The 25,026-nt window shown below is 41.5% G+C and overlaps 1 protein-coding gene across 1 annotated transcript in view; it reads right to left on the bottom strand.

Annotated features, from left to right (window-relative positions):
* ETV5 (ETS variant transcription factor 5) overlaps positions 1-25,026 on the bottom strand; it is a 56,379-nt gene that overhangs the window by 15,658 nt on the left and 15,695 nt on the right. Inside the window, exons 6-8 of the mRNA XM_022570269.2 lie at positions 13,050-13,179; positions 11,869-12,156; positions 1,063-1,322 (exon numbers count right to left, since the gene is read on the bottom strand). Of these exons, the coding sequence (XP_022425977.1) occupies positions 1,063-1,322; positions 11,869-12,156; positions 13,050-13,179 (678 nt within the window). The remainder of the gene's footprint in view (positions 1-1,062; positions 1,323-11,868; positions 12,157-13,049; positions 13,180-25,026) is intronic.

Below are 25,026 nucleotides of genomic sequence, written 5' to 3'. Positions count from 1 at the left end.
GCAATCTATGTATTATCTCGGAAGGCCAAGAGAAAATTCTATATCCTATTCCATTTGCAAAAGCCACTGAGTACATACTGCCCCACCCCCTCCCCAGGATCTTCAAGGAAAGCACGCACAGGAAAGGTTGATAACTGACCCACCACCCTCAAATTCCTTTAGCACCAACTGCAAAAAAAAAGGAGCAAAAAAGTGTCCTTTTTAAAATAAGGGTAAATGAAGAAGAGGAAAGAGTTTCTAAATGTGCAAGCTGCAAAATTCCCACTCTCCTTTCCCATAATGATCTCATTTAATAAGCCTGGCCTATAAGATATGTAGTCAGTGAATGAGTGTTCGGGTGAGGGTGGAGAGGACTCCCAAGGCCAGCTTAAACTTCTTTACATTTAAGTTTCTAGATAAGAGGTAACCCAAAAGCAAACCATACGTGTTCTAACATGTTATACCTTTCCCTGTGTACACTGGCAACAGCTGAAGGACACAGGAATTTTCCCAGATGAAAGTACTGCAACAGAGCAGCGACTCCTATGAAGCAACTAACAGGACAAATTTTCCATGGCGTACCCAGCACCCTATACAGCCATGACGGACCAGGCAATTTCTCAGAACACCACTCATTTCAAGAATAGAAAGAATCCCATCCTACATGTGGACTCTCTTATATTTGTATTGGGAGTTTAATGGGTCACTGTATTCAAAAAGAAAGCCACAAAACTAGAGGCAGGCCTAAAATGCAGAAATAATATCCCCTGTGTCCAGTGACTCGAAAGATAACCGGTCTTAAGAAAGGACATCACCAAGACTGGATGGCGGCAATCTTCAGGCTTGGACTCAGATGTACTGTGCACCACTTCTGAATGCCTACTGCTCTTCCTACCATCTGCAGGGCTTTTCTGTTTTGTTTTGTATTCAGTTACGCATAGACATGTTTGCTTTACTAGCTCCTAAGTTCTTTGAGGGCCAATTTTATAAAACTACTCCCCAAAGCCCTGCACATAGAAGACAGTAACAACCTGACAGATGAATGAGAGACTGAAGAAAGGAACGGCATGATTTTATGCTTACCTGAATCAACGCAGTAATCCCGGGGTTCCTGCTTGATTCCCATTGGTGACTGGAATCCATGTGCTGGGGGGCCCGGCATGCCTGGGACCCCATGTTCATAGAGTGGGTCATGGTATTCTTGTTTGAATCCCTGAGGGGGTGGGGGGGGTGCAGGGACGATAGGTTCTGACATTTGCCGGTGGTAATTGGGGCGATTATCTCCAGGAACTCCTGACTGAGGAGGGAAGGGGTGGCAGGGTTCAGACAGTTGTCTCTGAAATCTGCAAGAAGAAAGTAGTAGTTACATTGTTAAGTAAGAACAGGATGAATACCTACTGTGATATAGCACTGAGGATTAGAAGTCCAGATTAATGGAATTATTTGCAAAGTACTTATTAATGCTTATTTCTGGACATCTTACCCTCTTCCCAAAATTATATCACACATTTCAAACCTCCTGAGTCAGGGACTGGCCAAAAAAAATAAATAAATAAAACAATGAATGACATGGTAGCATCTTATTTTCCATGCATTTTTATTTCATGCACAGTCTATGTGTATAGTTGGGCCAGATTACGTATCTGAATATATAAAACCAATTATTTGCAAATATCACTAACATGTTATGTTTGTTCACTGGTTCATTCATTTTCTAACCTGTAGACAGAATTAATTTTTAAAGACAGAGGAGTATTTAACCAGAAGTTAACCAGTTAGAAAACGTAGTTAAAAAAAAAAAAAGCCTATATGTAATAGCAATCAAAGCCATAAAATCCCTAGGAAAAATCAGGAAATGTGTAGGCTATACAAGAATAAAATCTTAAAACTATTTTCTAAGCAACCGATCTAATGAAAGAAAATATTTAGAACCTGGAAGGTGTTCACTCACTGAAAATTATTCTGTAAAAGCAATTCCTTCCCAACCAACTTGACAAAATGATTCTAAACTTTAAAAGATTAAGAAAGAATGATCTATTAGACTGACAAATATTATAAAGCCACAATAACAGAAATACAAAGAATGAAAGATAGGCATGTCTAAGGAATCCAACGAGAAGTCACAAACTGTCAAGCACATTCCAGAATATGCTACTTGTTAAGGTTAGCATTTCAAATAAGAGGGGAAAAAGATCCCTGTTTTATACCACATGCCAAAATTTTCATATAAAGATTTCAATGTGAAACCACGATAGTAAATATATGTGAAAACATATCTTGGAGTGAGGAAAAACCTTTCAATACATCATACCAACAGCAGAAATCATGAAGATAAATATGGATATATCTCCTTGTATAAATTTCTGTAAGTCAATAAACACAAGAAACCTAAAGAAAAACGATAAACTGGGGGAAAAAAATCTATAATAGTCAGAAAATACCAGAAACAAGGCCCCAAATTAAACAAACTGAGGAAAAATCTCTAACAGATACAGTAATGTTAATACTGTTGATATAAAGGGCTTTTAAAAAATCAATAAAAGATGGACACGCCAACAGAAAAAATGGGTAAAGAACATAAACGGGGAAATCACTAAAGAAGGGATGTAAATGGTCATAGACAAAAAGTTTAACTTCATTAGTAATCAAAAAAGTAAGTTTTAAAAGTCAACAATGTAACCCTTAATATTAAGGTCTTACTCTCCACTTTTAGTTTGATCCTATTAATAGTTTTAATCAAATAATTTGAATTTGATCAGAATCAATCTGTGACAACAGGCGGCCAATAGATTCCTAGAACATCAAGACTTAAAATCTTAAACTGAAGAGATTTGTGTGCAGATAAAACACTGTTTAGATCAGGGTATAGCATGGCTCACTCTGTGAGTCTTTACTATCTTACTAAAAGCAGCACCACAAGACCATTTTATAACATGAAGATCACCAAACTATTTTATATATATTTATCCTTTTCTCCCAGACACCAAAAGCATCAGAATCTGCCTGGCCAATTATTTAAACAAGTTTTATGAACTCTGTAAGGTTCAGTGGGCACTGAATGCATTACAGTGGATTGTCACCAGGAGCGCAATTTTCAAGGTTGCTGTTATTTAAGGAAACCCTTCTGTGGTCTTTGAAGTGTAAATTTGAAACTTGGGTTTAGGCTTGACATTTAGAATACAGGCACCAGAAGCATGCTGCACCTGATTTTTTTTTAACTCAAATTCTGAAGAAGTGGGCAGAAAAGAAAGTGAAGATACTCTTTAGGGCTTTTTAAAATAAAGTACCCAAAGTTTATGCTAGCAGGAACAGTAACGAGGGCACCCACTTTCCATGTTCTCTCCCCTCCCTGCTCTGCAACCTTCCTAGCACCTTCCAAAGGAACCTCCACAAATCACTTCCTTGATGGCTCTGAGACGGCACCAAACCGCTCAGTTCTGTAACCAGAGCCTGTGCAGCTGGCAGGCCCAATCACTGCACTTCCGCTCAGCGCTCATCTTCTCACTTTCCAGAATGAAACTCTAGAGTTGGCCTGCTATGGCCCCCTCAGGAAAAGGTACTTCCAGGTGGGCACCAGCCAGAAACCCTCATCCCCTCCCCCAGCATAACTTTAAGGATGCATGAAGCTTACAGGCCTGGGATCTGCAGAACAGATTCTATAACTGGGATTGTTTTGTCCTAGTTTGTTTTGAGGGAGCGGGAGTGGCAAAGGGGAGCTTAAGGGTAGGTCACAAAACCAACATATTTGGAAGAAAGATTCTCTTAGAGCTTGCTGCCGATAATGGCTTTTATTTGCAGAGATTAGTAAAGTAATTCAGTTCTTGTCCTCAAATACATTCTGTGAACTTTACTCACTGACCTTCAGTTGAACCCCCTTCCCCTTTCTGCAATCCTTCTGAAGTATCTAAGAATGTGTTGTATACATAGCACAGCTATGACAGAGATGCCTCTTGTTTACTGAGGCAGGCAATCATTTTCAATGGAGGGGTGGCTTGGTTCCTAACAGACCTCTTTCTTCCTCCTGATAACCACTCCCCCCTTCCACCACCCCCTCACCCCGTGATCCCAACAGATTTCAAACCATAGTGAGCTCACAGTTGGTGAGCAAAAGGAGACTTCTGACTACTGAGCAAGCCTAAATTCAATAGGTTACAGATTAAGGCTTTTTTCAGTGCCAGTTTATTTAAAGAATCAGTTATTTATTTATTTGTCAGATTTATATAGCGCCTTTCCTCCCAAGAGCTCACCCACGCTACCAACATTTGGTTTACATTATGAAAACCGTTAGATGCTTTTTCTGCATTTCCTTTTCGGTTTCTGCTGCCAACACATAGAGTAAACACAATCCTTAGAGAAAAAAGGAGAAAAGTGTGGATTCAACGAAGGCTACACAGTGGCTGGCTATGGGTGCCAGGTGAAGTAGAGTGACAGTTCAGAGGCTAGCCGAGAGATGATACAGAAAATTGGCTAAGAAACCACCACCGCGTACTTAATATTTCCGTTAAAGCTAAGAGAAGATAGAAAATAGAGAAGCAGCATAGCTGGGTAAGAGGCTCTGGCTGCGAAGTCAGAACACATTGGGTTGAAATCCAATCTCTACCCCTTACTAGCTGTGTGACCTTGGGTTAGTTATGTAAATGCTCTAAGCCTCAGTTTGCTCATCAGGAAAATAAGGACAGTCGGGTTACTTGTCCCAAAGATCTGTCGTAAAGATTACATAAGATACTGTGTGAGACAGGGCCCAGCACGCTGCTGAGTTCTTGATTTTATGTTACCTTCAAATGTCCCCATCAACTCCCCATGCCACCCTGACCCCCACAGTAAGCTAAATTCAGAAGGTATGCAAATGTAAGGGAAGATCTTAAGGAACTGGGAGAAGACTTTCCTCCACACAAAGTAAGAGTCTCATAGCTGCCTACTCACCCTCCTGTCTCAGAAAGAGAATGCTGACTTTTATTCCGGTGGTAACGTACCACCTAACTTCACATAATATTGATTTTCCTGACATATACCAAGAGCCAGGTACTGCTGCAAAACAAAACCCACACATTGTCCCTAAAAAGCCCACCAAAGAACTCTGAAACAGCTCTCAAGACTCTGTGAGGCCTGTTGGCATTGCTTAAACTCAAATTGGCCTAAACTCAAATTGGCCTATCTAAACTATGGTAAAACATAAAGAGATGACGAACAAAATATATCCTTTAAAGGCCTAGATATTTGTCTGATTTCTCAAGAACTAACATGGAAGAAAAAAGGTGATGTAAATACAAGATGTTACCAGGAGATTAGATGGTGAAAGTATTAGTTTTACGTGTACAACATTAGTAAGTCTAATGATGAAAAGATTTAGAGATACAGGGAGGTTTACATTTTTAAAACTTAATATGAAACAGTGAACCAACTAAAGTTTCTGTTGTAGTATCTACATCATTTAAGGAAGATTCCTTTAGGATAGTTTTCTTTATGGAACATAAAAGTGATTTTTTTTTTTTTCTTTTGCGGTACGTGGGCCTCTCACTGTTGTGGCCCCTCCCGTTGCGGAGCACAGGCTCTGGACGCGCAGGCTCAGCGGCCATGGCTCACGGGCCCAGCCGCTCCGCGGCATGTGGGATCTTCCCGGACCGGGGCACGAACCCGTGTCCCCTGCATCGGCAGGCGGACTCTCAACCACTGCGCCACCAGGGAAGCCCCATAAAAGTGATTTTTGAAATAAAATTGTCATGGAAACATTTATTGAGTACTTTCCCTGTGCCAATGTGACTTCATCTAATTCACCCAATGATCTAGTATTTTCCCACTTTCAGATGAAGAAACCAAAGCTTAGAAAAGTTAACTGCCTGCCTGAGGTCACACAGATAGGAGAGACATAAGTGAGAGAGCAGTGTATTCCAAAATTCTTAGACAGGAAGTAGCAGAGCTGGGATTCAATCTTAGGCTGTTAGTCTGTCCAACTCCAGAGCCATTGGCCTATACTATTTGTACAATTGTTTCTATAATTGTTTTTAAATACCCTCTTTCTGACATTTAAATAACAGTCATATAGTCCAGGCAGCTAGAAAACTCCCATATGTTTAGAAATCAAGAAATATATATTTTAAGAACTCCAGGATTGAAGAAATAATAGAAAACACTTGGAACTGAATTTTTTAAATGCCACAAATCAGACCCTGTGGGATACAGCTAAAGCAGGACTTGGAAAGGGAGATCAAATAATTGATTGTCCCAACCATGATATTTTGAGGAGTGAAAAGGGAAGCTATTAGCAATTACTTTCATAAACCATAAGTGACCCAGGAAAAACTGAATGTATAGTCACCCCAGCCTTAGGAGAACCTTTATTTGGTTATATGGTTATAGTATAAAGAAAGCTAAAAAAATTAATGAGCAAATCATCCAACCAAAGACGTTAGAAAGAACAGAATAAGCAAAGAAAAAAGAGTAAAACATTTTAGTAGGAGCAAAAATCAATGAAATAGAAAACATCCAACAGAAAGAATGGCAAAGCCAGAGTTGATTTGTTGAAAAGATGAGTGATATAATCTGCTAAGACTAAGAAGGTCTAGATAAATAGCATCAACAATGGAAAATGGATAAACAGATGCTATAGAGGTTGTTAAAAGAACATTACTAACAGCTTTATGCCAATTAATTTTAAAACTCGTAAAACAGAAAAATTCCTAGAAAAATTATTAAGTTCACTCAATTAAATAGGAATCCCCAGAGCAAGACCATAAAAGGTGAAGACACTGAAGCAACCAGTAATTAAAAAATCTTCCCACAAAGAAAACATCACGCCCAAATGGTTTTACTGATAAATTCTTCCAAAAATTCAAGGAATGAAAACCCCCAAATTCACATGAGCTATTCTGGAATATGTAGAAAGGAGAATACCCTCTACTCATTTGGTGAGTATAACCTCAATGCTAAAACCCAACAAGGACAATATAAGAAAGAGAAAGTATACATTATTCTCAATCATAAATACAAATGCAGAAGTCCTAAATATATGCTGGAAAACGTAGCCCAGCAATGTATAAATGATAATACATAACAAATAATTTTGCCTTATCACAAGTATATGAGGTTGGCTTCATATAACTCAATGTAATTCATAACATTGAAAAATTAAAGGAGAAAATTTGTTTGATCCTCTCAATAGAGGCAGAAAAAGTGTTTGATGAGACTCAGTATGTAGTCATATTAAAAAATGTCAGTACAGGGGCTTCCCTGGTGGCACAGTGGTTCAGAGTCCACCTGCCGATGCAGGGGACACGGGTTCGTGCCCCGGTCCGGGAAGGTCCCACATGCCACAGAGCGGCTGGGCCCGTGAGCCATGGCCGCTGAGCCTGCGCGTCCAGAGCCTGTGCTCCGCAACGGGAGAGGCCACAACGGTGAGAGGACAAGTCAGTACACTAGGGAAAGAAGGAAATTTCCTTCAGCTTGATAAAAGGTAAAAAAGAAAAAACAAAACCAAAAGCAACCCCCCCCAAAACCTATATAGTAAACATGGGGAAATGCAGAAAACAAGCCCTTTTAAGATTCAGAACCAAAAAAAACACCCCATACTCGAACCATTAGAAGTACATTATTCAGTCCGTCAAAGAAGGTTCCATTAAGCATCTATGAAACTCAGTTTTGGATCCTAAAGTGAATTTGTGCTGCCACACATAACACGCTGTTAACAGGAGTGCATGGAGAGGCATGTGTCAGCCAGGCCACAGGTGTGACTCACTGTCAAGTTCTTCCCTCTCTAAAAACTACGAAATATGAAGGACAAAAATGAATAGCAATTTATTAGGGATGGACTTTAAGAGAGGAAGTGGAAGCAAGAGAAAAACTTGCATATATTACATCTCTTAATCTAGCATCTTTAGGGAATAGTTTTCTATTAAATCACAATTCTAGAAAATGTAGGCTCATCCTTTAAGCTATAAAGTTTCGATCATAACCACTGAGGGAACCTTCTCAACCAGGCCATTCACTCCTTTAGATTGTGTGGCACACAACAGACCCTTTTTCTTGATGACTCTGGGGACTCGGTTCTGACTATCGATTTCAGTGTGATAGCCTATTGCGATACTGATGCCCTTAGGAAGCATCAAGAAGCAGAGGATTTTTCCACCATCAGGGGTATCTCCTTAAATTTTGTCTTTTCTTGAGTTTTTGCTTCTTGATGCCATGTAAGTGCGACAGCAGTGTATTCCAAAATTCTTAGATGATGCTTTTCTTAGTGGAGCCTCTTCAGTTGAATTGTGGGGACTCAACTTGAGATGGAATGACAAATGGAATAGTAAAGATGAAAACGTATCTGGCCAGGACTATGGGCATAACATAGGAATATTTTCTAAGTTCCTCCACCCAGCACATGTAAACCTCGTAAACAGCACAGTGAAAACTCCTGTGAGAGTGGAAAAGCTGCATGAGAAGCACTTCTCCTCTTCAAGGAGCAGCTGCTCTTTAAGGATAAATGGAACATGTCTGAACATGCCAAATTACATGTTTTTTTTTCTCCTCCTTGAGGGGAGGAAATAACGAACATAAATCACGGCTTTCCAACACAGTATTTATCTTCTAAAAACGAATTTTGAGTTGTAAAGAATTATATACTAAGATTATACAAAACATTAAGAATGTACTCTTGATTGGATTATATTTTACTTGCTTAAAGTATAATCTTAGCAAACAATCGCTATCAATAAACATTGAAGACAAGATACTGAGCTAAATGTGGTCTAAAGAAAGGGGTCTAAGTCATGATTTTTTAAACCTGAAAGAGTTTGCTCTATTCAACTGAAGAAATAAGGCACTCTGGTGAGCAAAACAGAAAATATAGGTGTTACAATGTGGGCTTAGATAAGTGATGTGGGAATTTAGTAGGATTTTGTAGTTTAAGAGATGGATAAAGTTCTGGTAGTTTAGGAGATAAAGAGATGGATAAAATTCAAGGTCGAAATGGATTTCTCAAGGTCCCTTACTCAGCTTTCAGTAGATTGTTAGCAACCTCCCTCCTGCAAGCATAACCAAAATGGTGTACTTATATGTTAATGTTTTGGCTTCTAAATGTAGGACCCTGTATTTGGCTATGTGTCCTTTAGGAAGTCCTTTAGATGCTCTGAGGTCTGATTTTTTTTTTTCCTTTTCTGTAAAATGGGTTGTTTTTTTTTTTTTAACTCTGCCTTGGTTACAGAGCTGTTAAAAAAAAAAAGCTCAAATAAGACTATATTTCCTTCTATCCTGCAAAATATCACATTTTTGTTATGGGGTTAGTTTTGAAGCAATATTCCCTCTAATTTAAATTAAAAGTCAGCAAAGAACAAGCTACAGTTACAAACTAATCTGCCCCACTTTCAGGCAGGCATGAGTTATTGAATATGTAATTATTAAGCTTGTAATCATACATGACTACAACTCCTATTACTTTTACAAAATCAGACTAGGGATTTTAGTTTGTCTCATTTTCTGCACGCTATCCAGTATCTACAAGCAAAATCAATTGTCATGTTTTTGATGTATTCTGCATCACACAGATATCAAATCTCATTAATAACAGACAAGGGCAATAAGAACAAAATTCAGAGTATTGGGTACTTGCTGCTTAAAAAGAAAAAAAAATGTGTTGGAGTAGGTGTGGGGGTAGAAGAGAGGGTGGCACCATGATGTCCCAAAGTGTGACAATAATATTTCCAGGTCCTGCCCCAGAACCACAACTCCATCTCTGGGGTAGAGCAAGAAATCTGCATTATTAATAGCCCCCCATGGGGACTCCTGCACCCTCAGCTTGGAGACTATAGTGGTCTGGGGTAGAAGCCTAAGCACCCAGTCTTGCTTGTATTTCACCTCTCCAGGCGCCTGCCCTTCACCCCAATTCTCTCAAGGATCTCTATCACTCCCGTGTGTGTGAGGTCTTTTTATTTCAGACCCACCATTCCTAAAGGCAGAGGGTAAGGTGAAGTGAGTGCAAGGTGGACAAGCAGATTTCAGGGAGGAATCAATCACCCCCCAAAAGAAATACCTACTTTCTGGCTCCTGCCTTTGGACACCTGAGGACAGACACTCAAATCTCAGGGATCAAATGTCCTCCTTTTGGGAGGAGGCAAACCTACTTCATCACTGAGACTAAGGCTCCCTGCCTGCCAGGGCTGCAAGGGGATGAATAACCACATCCCCTTGCAGGGGATTTCTCCCCCAGTTTAGTTAGCCATTGACACCATCTATTTACACAGGTCCCTGGATAAGAAACAGAGATTGGGAGGAAACAGGAATAAAACAGACTCAACACGAAGTAATTTTCCTTTCTATATGGTGTAATAAAGATAAAGTTTGCTAATTATTTCAAATACCAAACATATACCCCACCCCAACCCTCCTCTTCAATTAATAATCCCTGCAGGAAATCAGAAAGATACTGTTTAAAAACATAAAACCAGAAAAATTATTGAAATAAAAATGGCATCCAGGCTCGAGTTCACAAGCTTGCAGGCCTAAGGGTGATTCTGCCCACAGAGAGGTTTTGTTTAGTCTGCAGAGTGTTACTGCTGTTTTAAATTTGAGTTAGTTGCCAGCTTAAAACAAAACAAAAAAACCTCAAACAAACCTGGAATTTCTACATAAAAATCCAAATTTTGAAAAACTATAAGACTATTAATACAAGGCAAGAACTAGCAAAAGCTTCATGGTAGCTGCCTCCTTCAGATGAGCTCCCTGTGGAAACCAAGGCCCACCACTGAGCCAGCCCCCAGTCAACACTCTCCCCTCAGGCCTAGTATATCACTGGCGTTTGTGGCCCCCTGGCTTCAGCAGGTGAATAAACACTAACCAGACAAGTTATATAGTTCTTTATGTTGACTTTCACAGCAAAGGGGGAAGGGAATTGGAACCAGACAAGAGCGCTTACTTTTCTGCATTTCATCTAGAAATAAAGAAAGAGACCTCCAATTAAATACCGGCAGGCATCTGGGTTGGACCAAGCCGGGGGAAGAAACACTCATACATCCTTCCTCTCCTGTCCTCCTCCCCCACACCCACCTATGCAGAGCAAGAAAGACAGAAAGGACAAACAATGGTCATCACCTGGCAGCCCTTGGTAACCACAGACAACTACCCCCTATGTTATCTCCTCATCCCAGAGGGACTTGAAATAAAAAAAAGACAGGTCCGCAGAATATCCTGTATAAAGGAAGGTGACAAGCATCCAAAGTTCTAGAATACTGCAGATAATGGACTTTGAAGACTGGGACCTAAGAGGTTAAGTTTGGTGTTTGCAGAGTAGATTCCTTTTACATCTTAGTTTTTCTGAGAATGAATGACTTCGGACAAGTTATTCCTGATGCCTCAATTTCCTTATTAAGAATGTAGAACTACCTGGAGTGAAGTCGAGATCTCTATCTCAAAAGTGAAAAATTATAAATAAGGTCCTTGGGTAATCCCCTACTGTAAAAATGTGTTAAAAATCAAATGAGTAATAATACCTCCTATAACTCAGCAATCTTCCCTAATATGTAAGTAAAATGGTAATAAAATATTTATGGGTAGCATAAACCAAAGTGCAATTCTAGCAGGCAGCATCCAATGAGGAGCCATGGTCAACGGACTGTGCATCCTGAGCAGGCCCCTCTTCCTCTGCCTCTGCCATGGGGAGAGTACCAGCTACCTCTCCCCTACCTACTTCACAAGGATGTTGTAATGTCTATAACCCATGTGCAGTACCTCAGGTACAGGGTGATATAGAAACAGGTCCTATTCATATTATTAGTAGTAACATCACAAGATGCCTCAATGGAATGAGATCTTTATAGGTACCTGGTAAATATGACTAACTGCTTCCCCGCTCCCTGGGAGGTAAAGGGGAGGGGGAAGGAGGCAGTAAAGGAAGCCCAGATATGCACCCACCTCTGTTCTGATGGATACTGGTTTTCAGGTATCATCTTTGGCATCTGCAGGGGCTGATGTGGCGGCCGGGGGACCGCAAAGGTTTGCTGCTGTGGTCCAGGTTCTGGAAGTGAATGAGGGCTGGGGGTGGGGCCCACACCTGGTACTGGGCCAGCTGCAGGGGCATGTGCCGAGGTTGGCAGAGTTGCCTGAGGTGGGGGAAATAGGGGATTCTGATGGGTAGGCGACAGGGGGGTGGTAGGAGGGGTTAATGGCTTGAACCCAGAGGGAGGCTTCCTATCATAGGCACTGTAAACAGAAAAAGAGAAGGAACCATTTAGCTGCAATGAAGCCATTAGCATGGTCACCAGGTCCAGCTTGCAGCCCACGGTTGCCAGGAAATGACAGCATTAACATAGTTAAATTGCTGGCAGCCCGAGGGAATATTTGTACCTCTGCAAAGTGACAAACACACTGCGTCACAGGGACTTGTTTAACACTTCTAGTGATTCTTCTCAAAGATAATTTTAGCCTCTGCTTCCGGTTTCCTTTTTCCCCTTTTCTAAAAGAACTCTCCATGTATGCGTGGGCAGGGGTGGATAGATGAGGGGAGAAAGTATGCCTTGGGAGGAGTTTTCTGGCCCCCTCTCCAAGAATTCCAGGGTTCCCAGGAATGAGAATCTTTATTGAAGATGAATTTCTGCTGTAACATCACTTAACAACTCTTCTCCTCCCCCTTTCAGGCAGGCCTGTGTTTATCTTCCAGAGCAAAGAATGATTTAAAATTAAAGCTTCATTCCTGGGGCCTGGATATTCTTAAGTAAAGGGCACAAGCATGGGGACTTTTTCATATATTCTGATTTGAAGATTACTTCTTTGGTGCTTAAAGTTCACATTAACATATGATAGACATGGAGAAGCATATATTCCCTCCCTCGAAGCCACAGATCAAATATCCCAGCATTCAAGGTTCTTTCCCTTAGGAGGGCTCAGTACCCCATGAACTCAGTCCCCCCCGAGAGCCGATTTAACAGTTCTGCATTTTACGTGCAGACAAAGCCACATTTGGACTGGCTACACCCAGAGGATCATTACACTGCCACGAAAGATGGGGTGCGCTGCGCTGAGCATCTGCTGAGTAATACTGTAAGCAATCAGCGTGCCGGCCACTTCCTGGCCAGCCTTCCTCTGGCTCCACTTACCAATAGTTGTAGAGGCACTTTTCTCCATAATTAGCACCGAGAGCCTGTTCATGGCTACAGGACGACAGCTCAGAGGAGGGGCTGTGCAGCTCCCGTTTGATCTTGGTTGGAGGTGGGGCATGAAGCACCACTAAAATCAGAAGAGGGATGAGGGAGGAACAGAGGACAGCTGATTAACAGGGAGCACAATGCTTCCTTCTGCAAACCCTATACTAGCTGATTGTTCTTGGAACTCGTGTCAAATCACATGCCAGAGAAAGCCCAACCCTTAACACAGAGCCTACCATCTAAAACCAATGAAACGTTCTTTAAAGTCAGAAATCATCTGACACTTTACATTAGCCAAGTCTGTTTTCACCAAACTTTCTTTGGTGTTGGGTCTGCTTCCTAGCAGCTCTGAGGCCCTTAAATAACCTGTAGGTGATGGTTCTTCAAGAAAAATGCAGGTGTGATAGAACAACAAGGATTGCAGATAAGAACAATTTTGTTTCTGAAAAGGACAAAACACCACCAAAAAGATGCTGGTAGACATTACACGTTAGCTTATCAAAGGCTTAAAATTCCTGTGGCAAAATACAGAGGCATATATACAAATTAAATATACGACTTTCAAAAAAACACATGATTTTTCAAAGTCCTTCCTCAAGCAACTAAATATTAGCTCTGAGTAAGAAATATGCAACTTTAGGGGCATTTCAAAATTTTTAAAAGCAAAGGAATACAACGATGGACCAAACCACAACCGAGGAGAGGTTAACTGCATACTTCTCCAGGAGGACGCCTGGAAACCTCTGTGCTCGTGTCAGCTCCATGCGTCTCCTAGTACCCGGCCACGAAGGGCAGGCTCTCATAACCAATCCTTTCACAGATGGTGCCAATTACTTTTCGTAAATTGATAGCATACAGAGCTGTTGCTTTATGTTTAGAAGTCGACTGCACATTCCATACGTGATTCTGAGAGGGCAGAGGAGTAAGAGTTTTTCAAACCAAGGTGACCTACATGCAGTGGCAAAACCCAACCAGTTTTGTCTTTTCTGCTGTATCTAGGAGCTAACTCATTTTAGACAGGGCGTTTTACCCAAAGTAGAAGGGCAAACTCTAAAGATGCTGCATCGTAAGGGTTGTCTTCTAGCTACGGGCTAGCATTGCTACTATCTGTCCAGCATCTGGGAAGGAGAGGGAGGGGAACGAGTTAAGCTTTCCTGCCAGCTGTTCTCCACTGGATCCAAATTCTCATTAAATAGCTAACAGAGCTTAGTGCTCTGGTGACCCACTAAAGTTTTCCGTTCCATTCAATCTTTACTTCTAAGCCATCTTCCAGGAGATTGGTTTTCTTAGTGATTCTATTAGGGAGAATTAGCTAAAGGATCATCCCTTTCCTGTCTGGTAAGACTGAACAATCTTCCCACCAACTGGTTTCTCAGGTGCCTCCTCCAACCCCTGAATTCTGGACTCAGAAGTGAACAAATGAGACTGAGGACTAGATCACAGATGACAAGTTTATAAAGCAAAGTCCTGCCAGGGACTGACTGGCAAGGGCAGGTTTTCATTATTCCTTTCCTACATAATGCCAACTGCTTTTCCCGAACATGCAAAGTAAGTTCAGAACTGGCAGATTATATTTAGAAGTCATTAGAGTCTCTCTTGTGATTTTTTGATGGTGACATCATGGCAGCCAACCCTCAATTGCTATCAAATGTTTTCAGACATTCAGACACAGAAAATGGCTAAGCTTGTTGTTGTTAGAATGTTGTTAGTAAACGAGAAGGGAGAATCGACGACTTGACACAGAAAACCATTTCTCCAAAGCAGTGGATGCTCTGGTGGTTCACAGCACTGCCCCTGTGTCATTGCTTCTCCTCTTACCAGTCTTCTGCCATAAAAGTTTTGGCAAGGTAATGAGGGAAGGTGATGATGCCCCAGCGTAAACAGAAGTTACATGTCCTGGAAAGTACTTTTCTGACTTTATCTAAAGAAAATCATTTATAATCACTGTTTTACCAAAGTTTGGAGAGTAAACAAGTTATGGCATGATTCAATTTTCTCACTTCAGGTTTTAGAAATGTTTTGACATTTTCACAATATTGTTATAAAAGTTACCAGCTCTGCTGACAGGACTAACACCAGAGGGTAAACCAAAGCTTCCCAGAAAGCAAACTTTCATAATGTCTTCAGGAACAGTATTTACCCATTTGGAAAGAGAATCTAAGCTTTTGGCTAACTGGATGTCCTGATTCCCTCAAATCTACACAGTATCTTAGTGTGTACTACACCGTTTTGGCTTTTGATTGTATGGTATCTTCCACCACACCAAACTGTCCTATACCTGGAATCTTATGTTCTCTAACCAAAGGAGGAGCTCAAGAAATAGCTGATGAATGCTACGGTCCGAATGTTTGTGACCCCCAAGATTCATATGCTGAAATCCTAATGCCCTATGTGATATTAGGGGGAGGGGCTTTGGGGAGGTGATTAGGTCACAAGGGCACAGCTATCTGAGGACACAAGTCTGTGACCTGGAGGCGAGCCCTCACCCAACCATGCTGGCATCATGATCTCAAACTTCCAGCCTCCAGAACAGTGAGAAATAAATTTCTGTTGTTTGTTAGCTCCCCAGTCTGTGGTACTATAGCAGCCTGAATCAACTACGATAATAAGTGATTGAATGGGTTATATTTCCAATTAGTTCTTAACCCTGAAGGCAGGGACCACATTTACCCTTCAAGGCTAGACACGATGTTAGTCATAAATATTCTTTCCCTCAGGAATCAACCATTCGAAGGAGGGAGAGGAGAGTGGTACAGAGCAGGAGCGAGAATTAGAAGTTTCACAGATCACTGACAGGAAAGCCAGTAGGGGCCCTGTGAGGGGTTACGACGAAGGCTTGGTCTCCAAAGGGACTGCTGGGCCAGAGGATGTATGAAGGTGCCTGACAGTGGTATGCACTAGTCAGAGCTAGTCGTGTATTTTAAGCAGGAACTTAGAAGTCCAAGGAATGCTCCTTGCTTTCAGCCTGTTCCCTCTTTGTAAAATGAGATATGTGATGCTGCCTTCAGAAATAAAGAAAATGGCACAGCACCTTGCAGATGGTGCTATGATGTTGTGTAATTATACACTGTGCTTTCAAAAACAGAGTATTTACCTTCGCATGGGCAACTTACTAAACGATGACAGAGACTGAGGACTATAAAGCACGGCAATGAATTGCAATTAAAAGAGGAGCATAGAGCTTCCCTGGTGGCGCAGTGGTTCAGAGTCCACCTGCCGATGCAGGGGACACGGGTTCGTGCCCCGATCCGGGAAGATCCCACATGCTGCGGAGCGGCTGGGCCCATGAGCCATGGCCGCTGAGCCTGCGCGTCCGGAGTCTGTGCTCCGCAACGGGAGAGGCCACAACAGTGAGAGGCCCGCATACCGCAAAAAACGACACACAAAAACAAAAACAAAGAGGAGCATGAACTCCTTAGGAAGTTTGAAAAGAGATGCTACTTGACTATTTGAGTTGATAAACATTTTCTACAGTTAGAAAATTTGAGTTTAAGCTCAGTTATAGAACATGGGCCCATAAAGCCAACAGTGCCCTGAGAACAATTCCTGGCAAACGTGGGCCGCCTTCCTTGTTGTAAAAATTTCTTTCATTCATTCATCCAATCATTCATTCGTTGAACATCTTCCATGGGTCAGGCATCCTGAAGGTGTTGGGGATACGACAGTAAACAAAACAGACATGGCAGTCCTTTCTTCAGGGCATGCATAATTTAGTGAGAGGTCTGACTTTCAGCATCTTCCCACAGGTGTAATTAGAGTTGGACTGGGGCCTCACGATCCACTTAATTCATGCCCTTACATTTATAGATAAGGACCCTGAGGCCCAGAGGAGTTAAAGGAATTGCTCAAGGTCTTGGAGCTTCTGATATTGGAGGGGAAAGGAGGCAAGAGCCCCCCACTGTCATTTCAGTGATCTACCACATTGACAGCAATGGGAGATACTGCACTCACCCACTTTGTACATCAAAAATAGAGGACATAGACTTTGTTTTCAATGAAAACAACAAAAATACCACATTACATCTGGTTGAGAGAAAGTGCTCTAGAACAAAGGAACAATGGATAAGAACACCTCTGGAAAAGAACCAGGTAGACCAAGAGAGAGGCAGCCAGACAGATCCCTTATCATTGGCTTTGACCAGTTTGTTTATATACATTATTTTATTCAATCTTCCCAACCCAGTGAGAAAGCTACTTTCACTGTCTCCATTTTAGAGATGAGAAGATCAAGAATCAAAAGGTAAGTAATCCGCCACAGTCTCATAGCTATAAGTGATCAGGATACTGTCCCAAGCAGTTGTTAGTCATTCCATCACATTGCTTCCCAGAGGGAATCTGAGAGAAAAAGATTACATCAAAAAGGGATTAAAAGAAATACAGAAAGAGGTCGAGAAAGAAGACAACACCAGAGAAGATGATGAAGGAATACTATTTGCCAATTATCAGGGTCTGTGTCCTCATGTTTACTCTGCACTCGCCAGCTGGAGGCACACCTGATACATCTGAATCCACTCAAGGGCTTACACCTTCCCCATCTCTAGGCCACCAAAATACCCAGGATCCCTGCCTCACTCCTACTGGCAACTAACATCTCTTGACTCCAGTGGCCTCTACTTCTTACAGTCCTTGCCTCCCAACCTAGTATTTCATCTAGAAGATCTCATTCTCCCTTCTATATCCTGCTGATCAAAATCTTCTCATTCAGATAGCTGCAGGCACTTTGGAAGGCCTGGCATCTTCTACAGCCAGTCACTGATCAGCCAGATGCCACACTGTTGCCATGGATACCATCTCGCACCCCAAATGCCCCACCCCTCCTGAAACTGCTTCTTGACATTCCCTCTTAATGCTACCTCTGAGGCAAGAACACTTTGAGTGAGCTGTCTGGACCCCTATTTGACTATAAGAACTTTGTTAAGGATCCATGCACAAATATATGAGAGTCTCTGCTTGTCAAGGGTAGGAAAGACAAGGTGGCTGGCTGACAAGATCTAAGTCCATATCTGTGGGCATGCATTACAAAGTACAATGTGCTGCTTTGTAGACCATCATAATACCATCTAAAATTTAGATATGATGTTCACAGATCAACCAACTTAACTTCACAGTTGCTTTTCTTACTAGGGAACTCCTTGGAATATTTTTCTATCTGACACAGTGATCAAAAATCAAGCCTGATCCCAGCCAGTGCAGTAAGTTAAGAAAAATGAATAAAAGGCAAAAAGATTAGAAAGAAAAATATAACTCTCATTATTCACAGATGGCCTGGTTGGGTACACAGAAAATGTTAAAGAATCCACAAAGTATAATAATCAATAAGCTAATTTACCAAGATCATTGGCTATAAGACCAATACATAAAAAGAACGATTTATATACACAGTAACTAAAACAATGTGACATTCAAAAAATACATTTACAATAGCAACAGATAACATCAAATACCTAGGAACACACCTAATAAAAGACATGCAAGATATCTAAACTGAAAACTATAAAACCCTGAGGAAAATCAAAGAACTCTCAATAAATGAAGAATATATTATGTTCATAGGGTGGAAGGTTGATACTGTAAAGATATCAGTTCTTCCCAAATTTATGTATAGGCTCAATGTAATCTCAAACAAAATTTCAATACTACACAGAAGTAAGAATGAAGAAATTACAATCACACTTAACAACACGGGCTCATAAATAAAAGCCAGACACAACAAAAAAAGCCAGACACTACATGAGCCCATTTACAACAACATTCAGAAGGAAACAAAATTACTCTACAGTGTTTAAAGTCAGGATGGAGGTTACTCCTGAGTCTGGGGGTGGTGCCTGTTCAGGGAGCACATGGAGTCTCCTTGTATTTTGATAAGTTCTAGGTCTTGATCTAAAGGCTTATACAGTATGAAAATTTATCAAGCTGTACTCTTATGATTGCTATGTGTTATTTCAATTGTTCCTATTTAAAAAAAAAACACAGCCCTGTCCTGGTCAAATAGCATCACTGAGTTAATACTAAGATTTCTCAAACTTTAGAAAATCTTCCTTCTGTGATGGTGTAGAAGCAGTCTTTCAAAGATATAACCCAACTGTTTCAAAATAGAAAAAAAAAATAGACAAACTAGTCCATTCAAGAGAAATAATAATTCCCTCTGCTGACAAAATCTGTTTCCTGCCCACAAGTACAGGCCTGTGGATTCTGTCCAAGGCAGCTACCCCATGCCAGTGCTGGCAGTGAACTTCACTATTACAGCACAGAGGATCAAAACAAAGGAAAACACTTTTGTTGAATGTTATGATGCACGACAGTTTGAGTCAAAAGGAATTTTTTTCAGAAAGACAAAAACCACCTTGTCTAATAATAAGCCTTTCCTTTGGTGTTTCGTGATCATCAAAATTTCAATTCGCCACAGCCTTTGTTGTGAATACATACAGCGTTTATGTAGTCACTGAGTGTTAAAGAAATTGCCAGTCAGTTATACTGCGGTCTGCGCGGGAGAGAGACTAAGACCATCCTACTTCTCCTGCATCACACACAGGCTCTGCCTGCTTTCTGTTGGGTGCCGCCGTTCTGGTTTTGTTTTGGGGTTTTCCTCTCCACCTTCTTCAGTTTCATTACTTGCATCTGGAACAGACTCATCTTTCCCAAATCAGCTGTGCAGGCATGACCTCAGGATAGGACCTTATTTGGTCACGATTGACAGGGACGATCTTCTTACCATACATGGAATGTTGACCAGAACACCAACACCTGCCTCCAAATGGCATGTCCATGAGGCTATGTCCCAGGTGGCCAGCCCGTGTCTCCAGAGCCGCTCACAGCACTCGTGAACAAATGTGGTGTGGATGTACACAGTCATGGCTGAGAGACTTCTCAGGATTCCAGAGCCATAATCCTAAAGGGAAGGTCCATTCCTAAGCTTACTACTCCCTGTGCCACCAGCTTTGGGTCACTGTTCCTGTCTTAGGCCACTACCATCCTGCTTCATTTCCCTCCATAGTATGGAATACATACTGTTTAGTTCAAGAATGATGGTGGTGGGGTTTCCCTGGTGGTGCAGTGGTTGAGAGTCCGCCTGCCGATGCAGGGGACACGGGTTCGTGCCCCGGTCCGGGAAGAGCCCACATGCCGCGGAGTGGCTGGGCCTGTGAGCCATGGCCACTGAGCCTGCGCGTCTGGAGCCTGTGCTCCGCAACGGGAGAGGCCACGGCAGTGAGAGGCCCGCGTACCGCAAAAAAAAAAAAAAAAGAATGATGGTGGGGGGAAGCCCGAGACACCTGCCTGTACTGCTCTTTGACTGTGGCTGTCAGTAGAACTCAAGGAAAGAGGGCAGAGGGACATATGAACTTAAAAATGACACTGGCAAACCAGAAATGCAAAAGCCGTCTGGAAGGAGCAGGTGTGGCCTCTTCTCCCCTGATGACTCTTAACTTGTCAGGGTACCCAGGTGGCAAAGACCAGAGGGCTTTAAGTCACCAGGTGCAGTGTCCCTTGAGTTCTGTGCACAACAAAACCAAAAGGCTTACTTTCCAACATACTGCTACCTTTCCTTAGTGCTGGCCTGTTTTGGACAAATTCTGAGACAAAGCATAGATAGCTAGTGAGTAAGAAAAAAGGGGTAGGCAGGCTGAGGCTTACTTTAAGTTCTACCATACTACTAGAAGGGGTCAGAAATATGTCTTTATTTTAGGCCTGAGTAGATTAGAAATTCATTTCAAGCATAAAATATATTCCTAATCTCAATATTCTTTGCAATTGCTATAGCAAATGACAAGGACAGGAGATAATACCCTGTTCTGGGAACCAAAGAGGTTTAAGGGAGATGAGATAAGTGGACAGGTTCTGGAACATAAAAAAAGTATCTGGAAAAGGAGATGCCTTTTAGATTTCTAAACCAAATAAGAGACATGCTCAAACCCGTTTGAATGGATGGTTAACATTGATTCTGCCTGGAGACAGTTTCCAAAAATAAAAATTTGAAATGTTATCAAATTTAGTTAAGGGGCACAAGTGCTAAAAGCAGAATTGGTGGAGATATGGGGGACTGTGCCATTTTCTTTAATATCTGATACAGCTAACCTTTGTAAACATAAATTCAAAAATTGAATACAGCAAAAAATCATCCATAAATAGTAAAATCAACTATTTAGTAAGCTTTGCTAAAAAATTGTAATGAATCCCTCAAAAGCCCTCTCCTTTTGAGGGATTCATTTACTTAGTTATATGCATGTTTAGTTCTCTCCAGGAACTAAACACGCATGTAACTAAGTAAACATGCACAGTCTCTCTCCATCTGACTCACTCTGTTCTTCTACCAGTGTTTAGAGGTCAACATTATAACATGGACATGAGAGGTGAGAAAACCCAAAACACAGGGAATTTCCAGGCCTAAGGTCAGCATTTCTGTATGTTGTTTGCATTTCTACATATCCTTTAAAAATGTACCCTAAAAAAGTCAACAACTACAAAACAACTGGCCAGGACCCTTCAAAAAAAGTCAGTTTTTATTTTTTTAATCTGTATTGGAGTATAATTGCTTCACAGTACTGTGTTAGTTTCTGTTGCACAACAAAGCGAATCAGGCATAGGCATACACGTCCCCATATCCCCTTCCTCTTGAGCCTCCCTCCCATCCTCCCTATCCTACCCGCCTCTAGGTCATCGCAAAGCACGGAGCAGACCTCCCTGTGCTATGCGGCTGCTTCCCACCAGCCAACTATTTTACATTCGGTAGTGTATATATGTCGATGCTACTCTCACTTCGCCCCAGCTTCACCCTCCCACCCCATGTCCTCAAGTCCATTTTCTATGGCTACCTCTTTATTCCTGCCCTGCAACTAGGTTCATCAGTACCGTTTTTGTTTTTTTTTTTTGCGGTACGCGGACCTCTCACTGTTGTGGCCTCTCCCATTGCAGAGCATAGGCTTCGGACGCGCAGGCTCAGTGGCCATGGCTCACGGGCCTAGCCGCTCCGTGGCATGTGGGCTCTTCCCGGACCGGGGCACGAACCCATGTCCCCTGCATCGGCAGGCGGACTCTCAACCACTGCGCCACCAGGGAAGCCCAGTACCGTTTTTTGTTTTTTTTTTTAGATTCCATATATATGCGTTAGCATACGATATTTGTTTTTCTCTTTCTGACTTACTTCACTCTGTATAACAGACTCTAGGTCCATCCACCTCATTACAAATAACTCAATTTCATTTCTTAAAAAAGGTCAGTGTTATTGGGGGGAGGCGGCAAGGTATGCAGATTGTTATAGATTGAAGATAAAAGAGGCATAACAATAAACATAATGTATGATTCTTAATCAAATCCTATATCAATAACAATGTCAATATCAGTTATAAAAGACAGCTGGGGAATACTGAATAAAAGTTAATTTTCTTGACTATGTAGAAGAATGTCCTTCGGAGATGCACGCTAAAGTATCTGGGGGTGAAATGTCATAATGCCTGCAACTTACTTTCCAATAACTTGGAAAAAAAAATATCTATACACAGAGAAATGAAGTAAATGTAGCAATATGTTTTAAAAATAAATCGATAAAACAGCTATTATATCTCATCTCCTCCAAGATATTTGGAGAAAAAAATTATCTTATGGTTGACTAACAGGTCAGTAGACGTGCTAAGAACTTCAAAACCATGCATTTACACACGACGGAAGTCACCCCTAGCCTATTACTAAACTGGAAGGAGACTGCCCTGTTTATACCGTACCTTTACCATGTTTGGATAATACAGCCCTGGGAATCTAAAATTACACAAGGACAAATGTCGTCATACTCTTAACATCTAAGCCAGTGATTCTCAAATACGTTTTTGGCCCTGGCCCACTTAGAAAGGAGAAGGGAACACCCAAGAGAGGGCAAAATGAAAACTGCCACTGCTATCACCATGACTACTGCCCAGTGCCACCTCTACTATGGCCTGGGTAAAAAGACAGCAATTACACAAGTACAAAATATTAACAAAAGTAAAATTGGTCAGTAGTTCCATATACATATTAATACACATATAACAAGAACTAAAACATAAGCTCAACTCAAGATCACAAAGCATTTTTGGAAAAAAAAAAATGGAGAATGTCCACTCCTTGTGAATGTATATGCACAACAGATTTAGAACACTACCGGAACAGATGAACAACTCATTAGATTTCATCCCGAGTCCTCAGAAGGGCACAATGCAGCCATCATCAAGCTGTGAAGGCTGGCAGAATTAAAAGGAATTAAAGTTCTCTTCCTCGAGGTTCTCCTTCATTCTTCCCTCCAAGCAGCTGGTTTGGCTCCTTCTGCCCATAAAGCCTGAGCAGGGCCAGGGCCAGGAGAGGAAGCTTGAAATGGGTTGCCTGGACTTTTGGTGCCCTGAGCCTTGAGGAAAAAGGCACAAGAGTTTCTGGGAGCTACAACTGGTCCAACCTAGCTTATTAGGCTAAGAGATCAGAAAGGAGTGTGGAGCTGGAGACCTAAATTGTGTTCAAGCCTGTTGGTCCGGAGAATCCCCTGTGCATTTACATTTTGGGAATCAAGAATGGCAGCAGGACTCTGGTACGGAAACAGGCTTTCCACATAACTCATGGGAAATATGATAAACATCTGGTACAGCCAACATCTGGGTGAGCATACCACATACAGGGGCTGAGATTTCAGGGCAGGTTCATTCTGAATCTCAAATGGCAAGAATAGCTGCATTTGTCCTGGGCAAAGTCCTACGTGGAGAAAGCAAGGCTTCTGTTCTGGGATAGAATCTGGTATCGGTAGGTATAGGGAAAGATCTCTTCACAATTGTCACAGTGGCAGTATTCCAGATTTTATTTATTTAAAGTAACTTCTGTTTTCATCACACTAATAAATTCACATAGTCTAAGAAATCAAATAGAACTACAAGGTTTATGGTGATGAGTAACAGGGATAGTATTCAGGGTTTTAGATTGGAGACTAATCATGGTGGTGGGGGGATATGTTGATTTTTCCAGCTTATTCTTTCCTTACTTGTCCTGTTTCTCAGTAAGGACCAAAGGACTGACTATCACCCTGGTGATATATTTCAGGGCCCCAGGACGTAAGATCAACCAGGAAGTAGCAGAATTCATCAATTAACAATTAAAGAAGTCTTCTCTATATGGATGGCCAGTATCATCTTCCGTACAATAAATAAGGTAGGAGCCAAATTAGGAACTGATAAAACTAGTTCCTGGAACACCTGGCTCCAGGAATCAGATTTCTCCCAAGCAGTGGGAAAAACCTACAGTCAGCAGAAGAGAGGCTTCAGGAATTGGTGTGTGGACAAAAAAACCCACTCTGTTTTTCATGATTTACAGCTAGAAACTTGGGGTAACATAATCAGCTCAAGAAAAAAGCCTTTGAACTTATCATGACATGGACTATGGGAAAAGACCGTCAGATCCAACAAATAGGGTTATAATTACATTGGTATTGGAACAGGACCAGCCCAAGAGCGAGATTCAAATCTTGATGACCCTGCATGAAGATGGCTGGGTAATACCAGAGTGAAATAATAACCTACAAAACTAGAGCCAGGTCTTGCTACAGTAGGAAAAGAGGCGAGGGAAGAAAACACCTTTCTTACTCATAAGAGTAAATGAGGTTATATCAAGTATTTGGAATTCTACAGCTGGAAACTTTGGGGGATGCAAGCCCAGGAATATTTTTTGGCGAGTTCCTATAAAAAATGATAGGCACTTACTTGAAAGATGATTGGGATTGACATGTACACACTGCTATATTTAAAATGGATATCCAATAAGGACCTACTATATAGCACAGGGAACTCTGCTCAATACTCTGTAACAGCCTAAATGGGAAAAGAATTTGAAAAAGAATAGATGCATGTATATGTACAACTGAATCACTCTGCTGTATACCTTAAACTGATACAGCACTGTTAATCAACTATGCTCCAATATAAAA

This window comes from Delphinapterus leucas, chromosome 4 (genome assembly GCF_059928025.1).
Source record: "Delphinapterus leucas isolate spDelLeu-1000000601 "Yukka" chromosome 4, BTC_Dleu_Yukka2, whole genome shotgun sequence".
NCBI lineage: Eukaryota > Metazoa > Chordata > Mammalia > Artiodactyla > Monodontidae > Delphinapterus > Delphinapterus leucas.
This window is presented reverse-complemented; position numbering and strand designations above follow the sequence as displayed.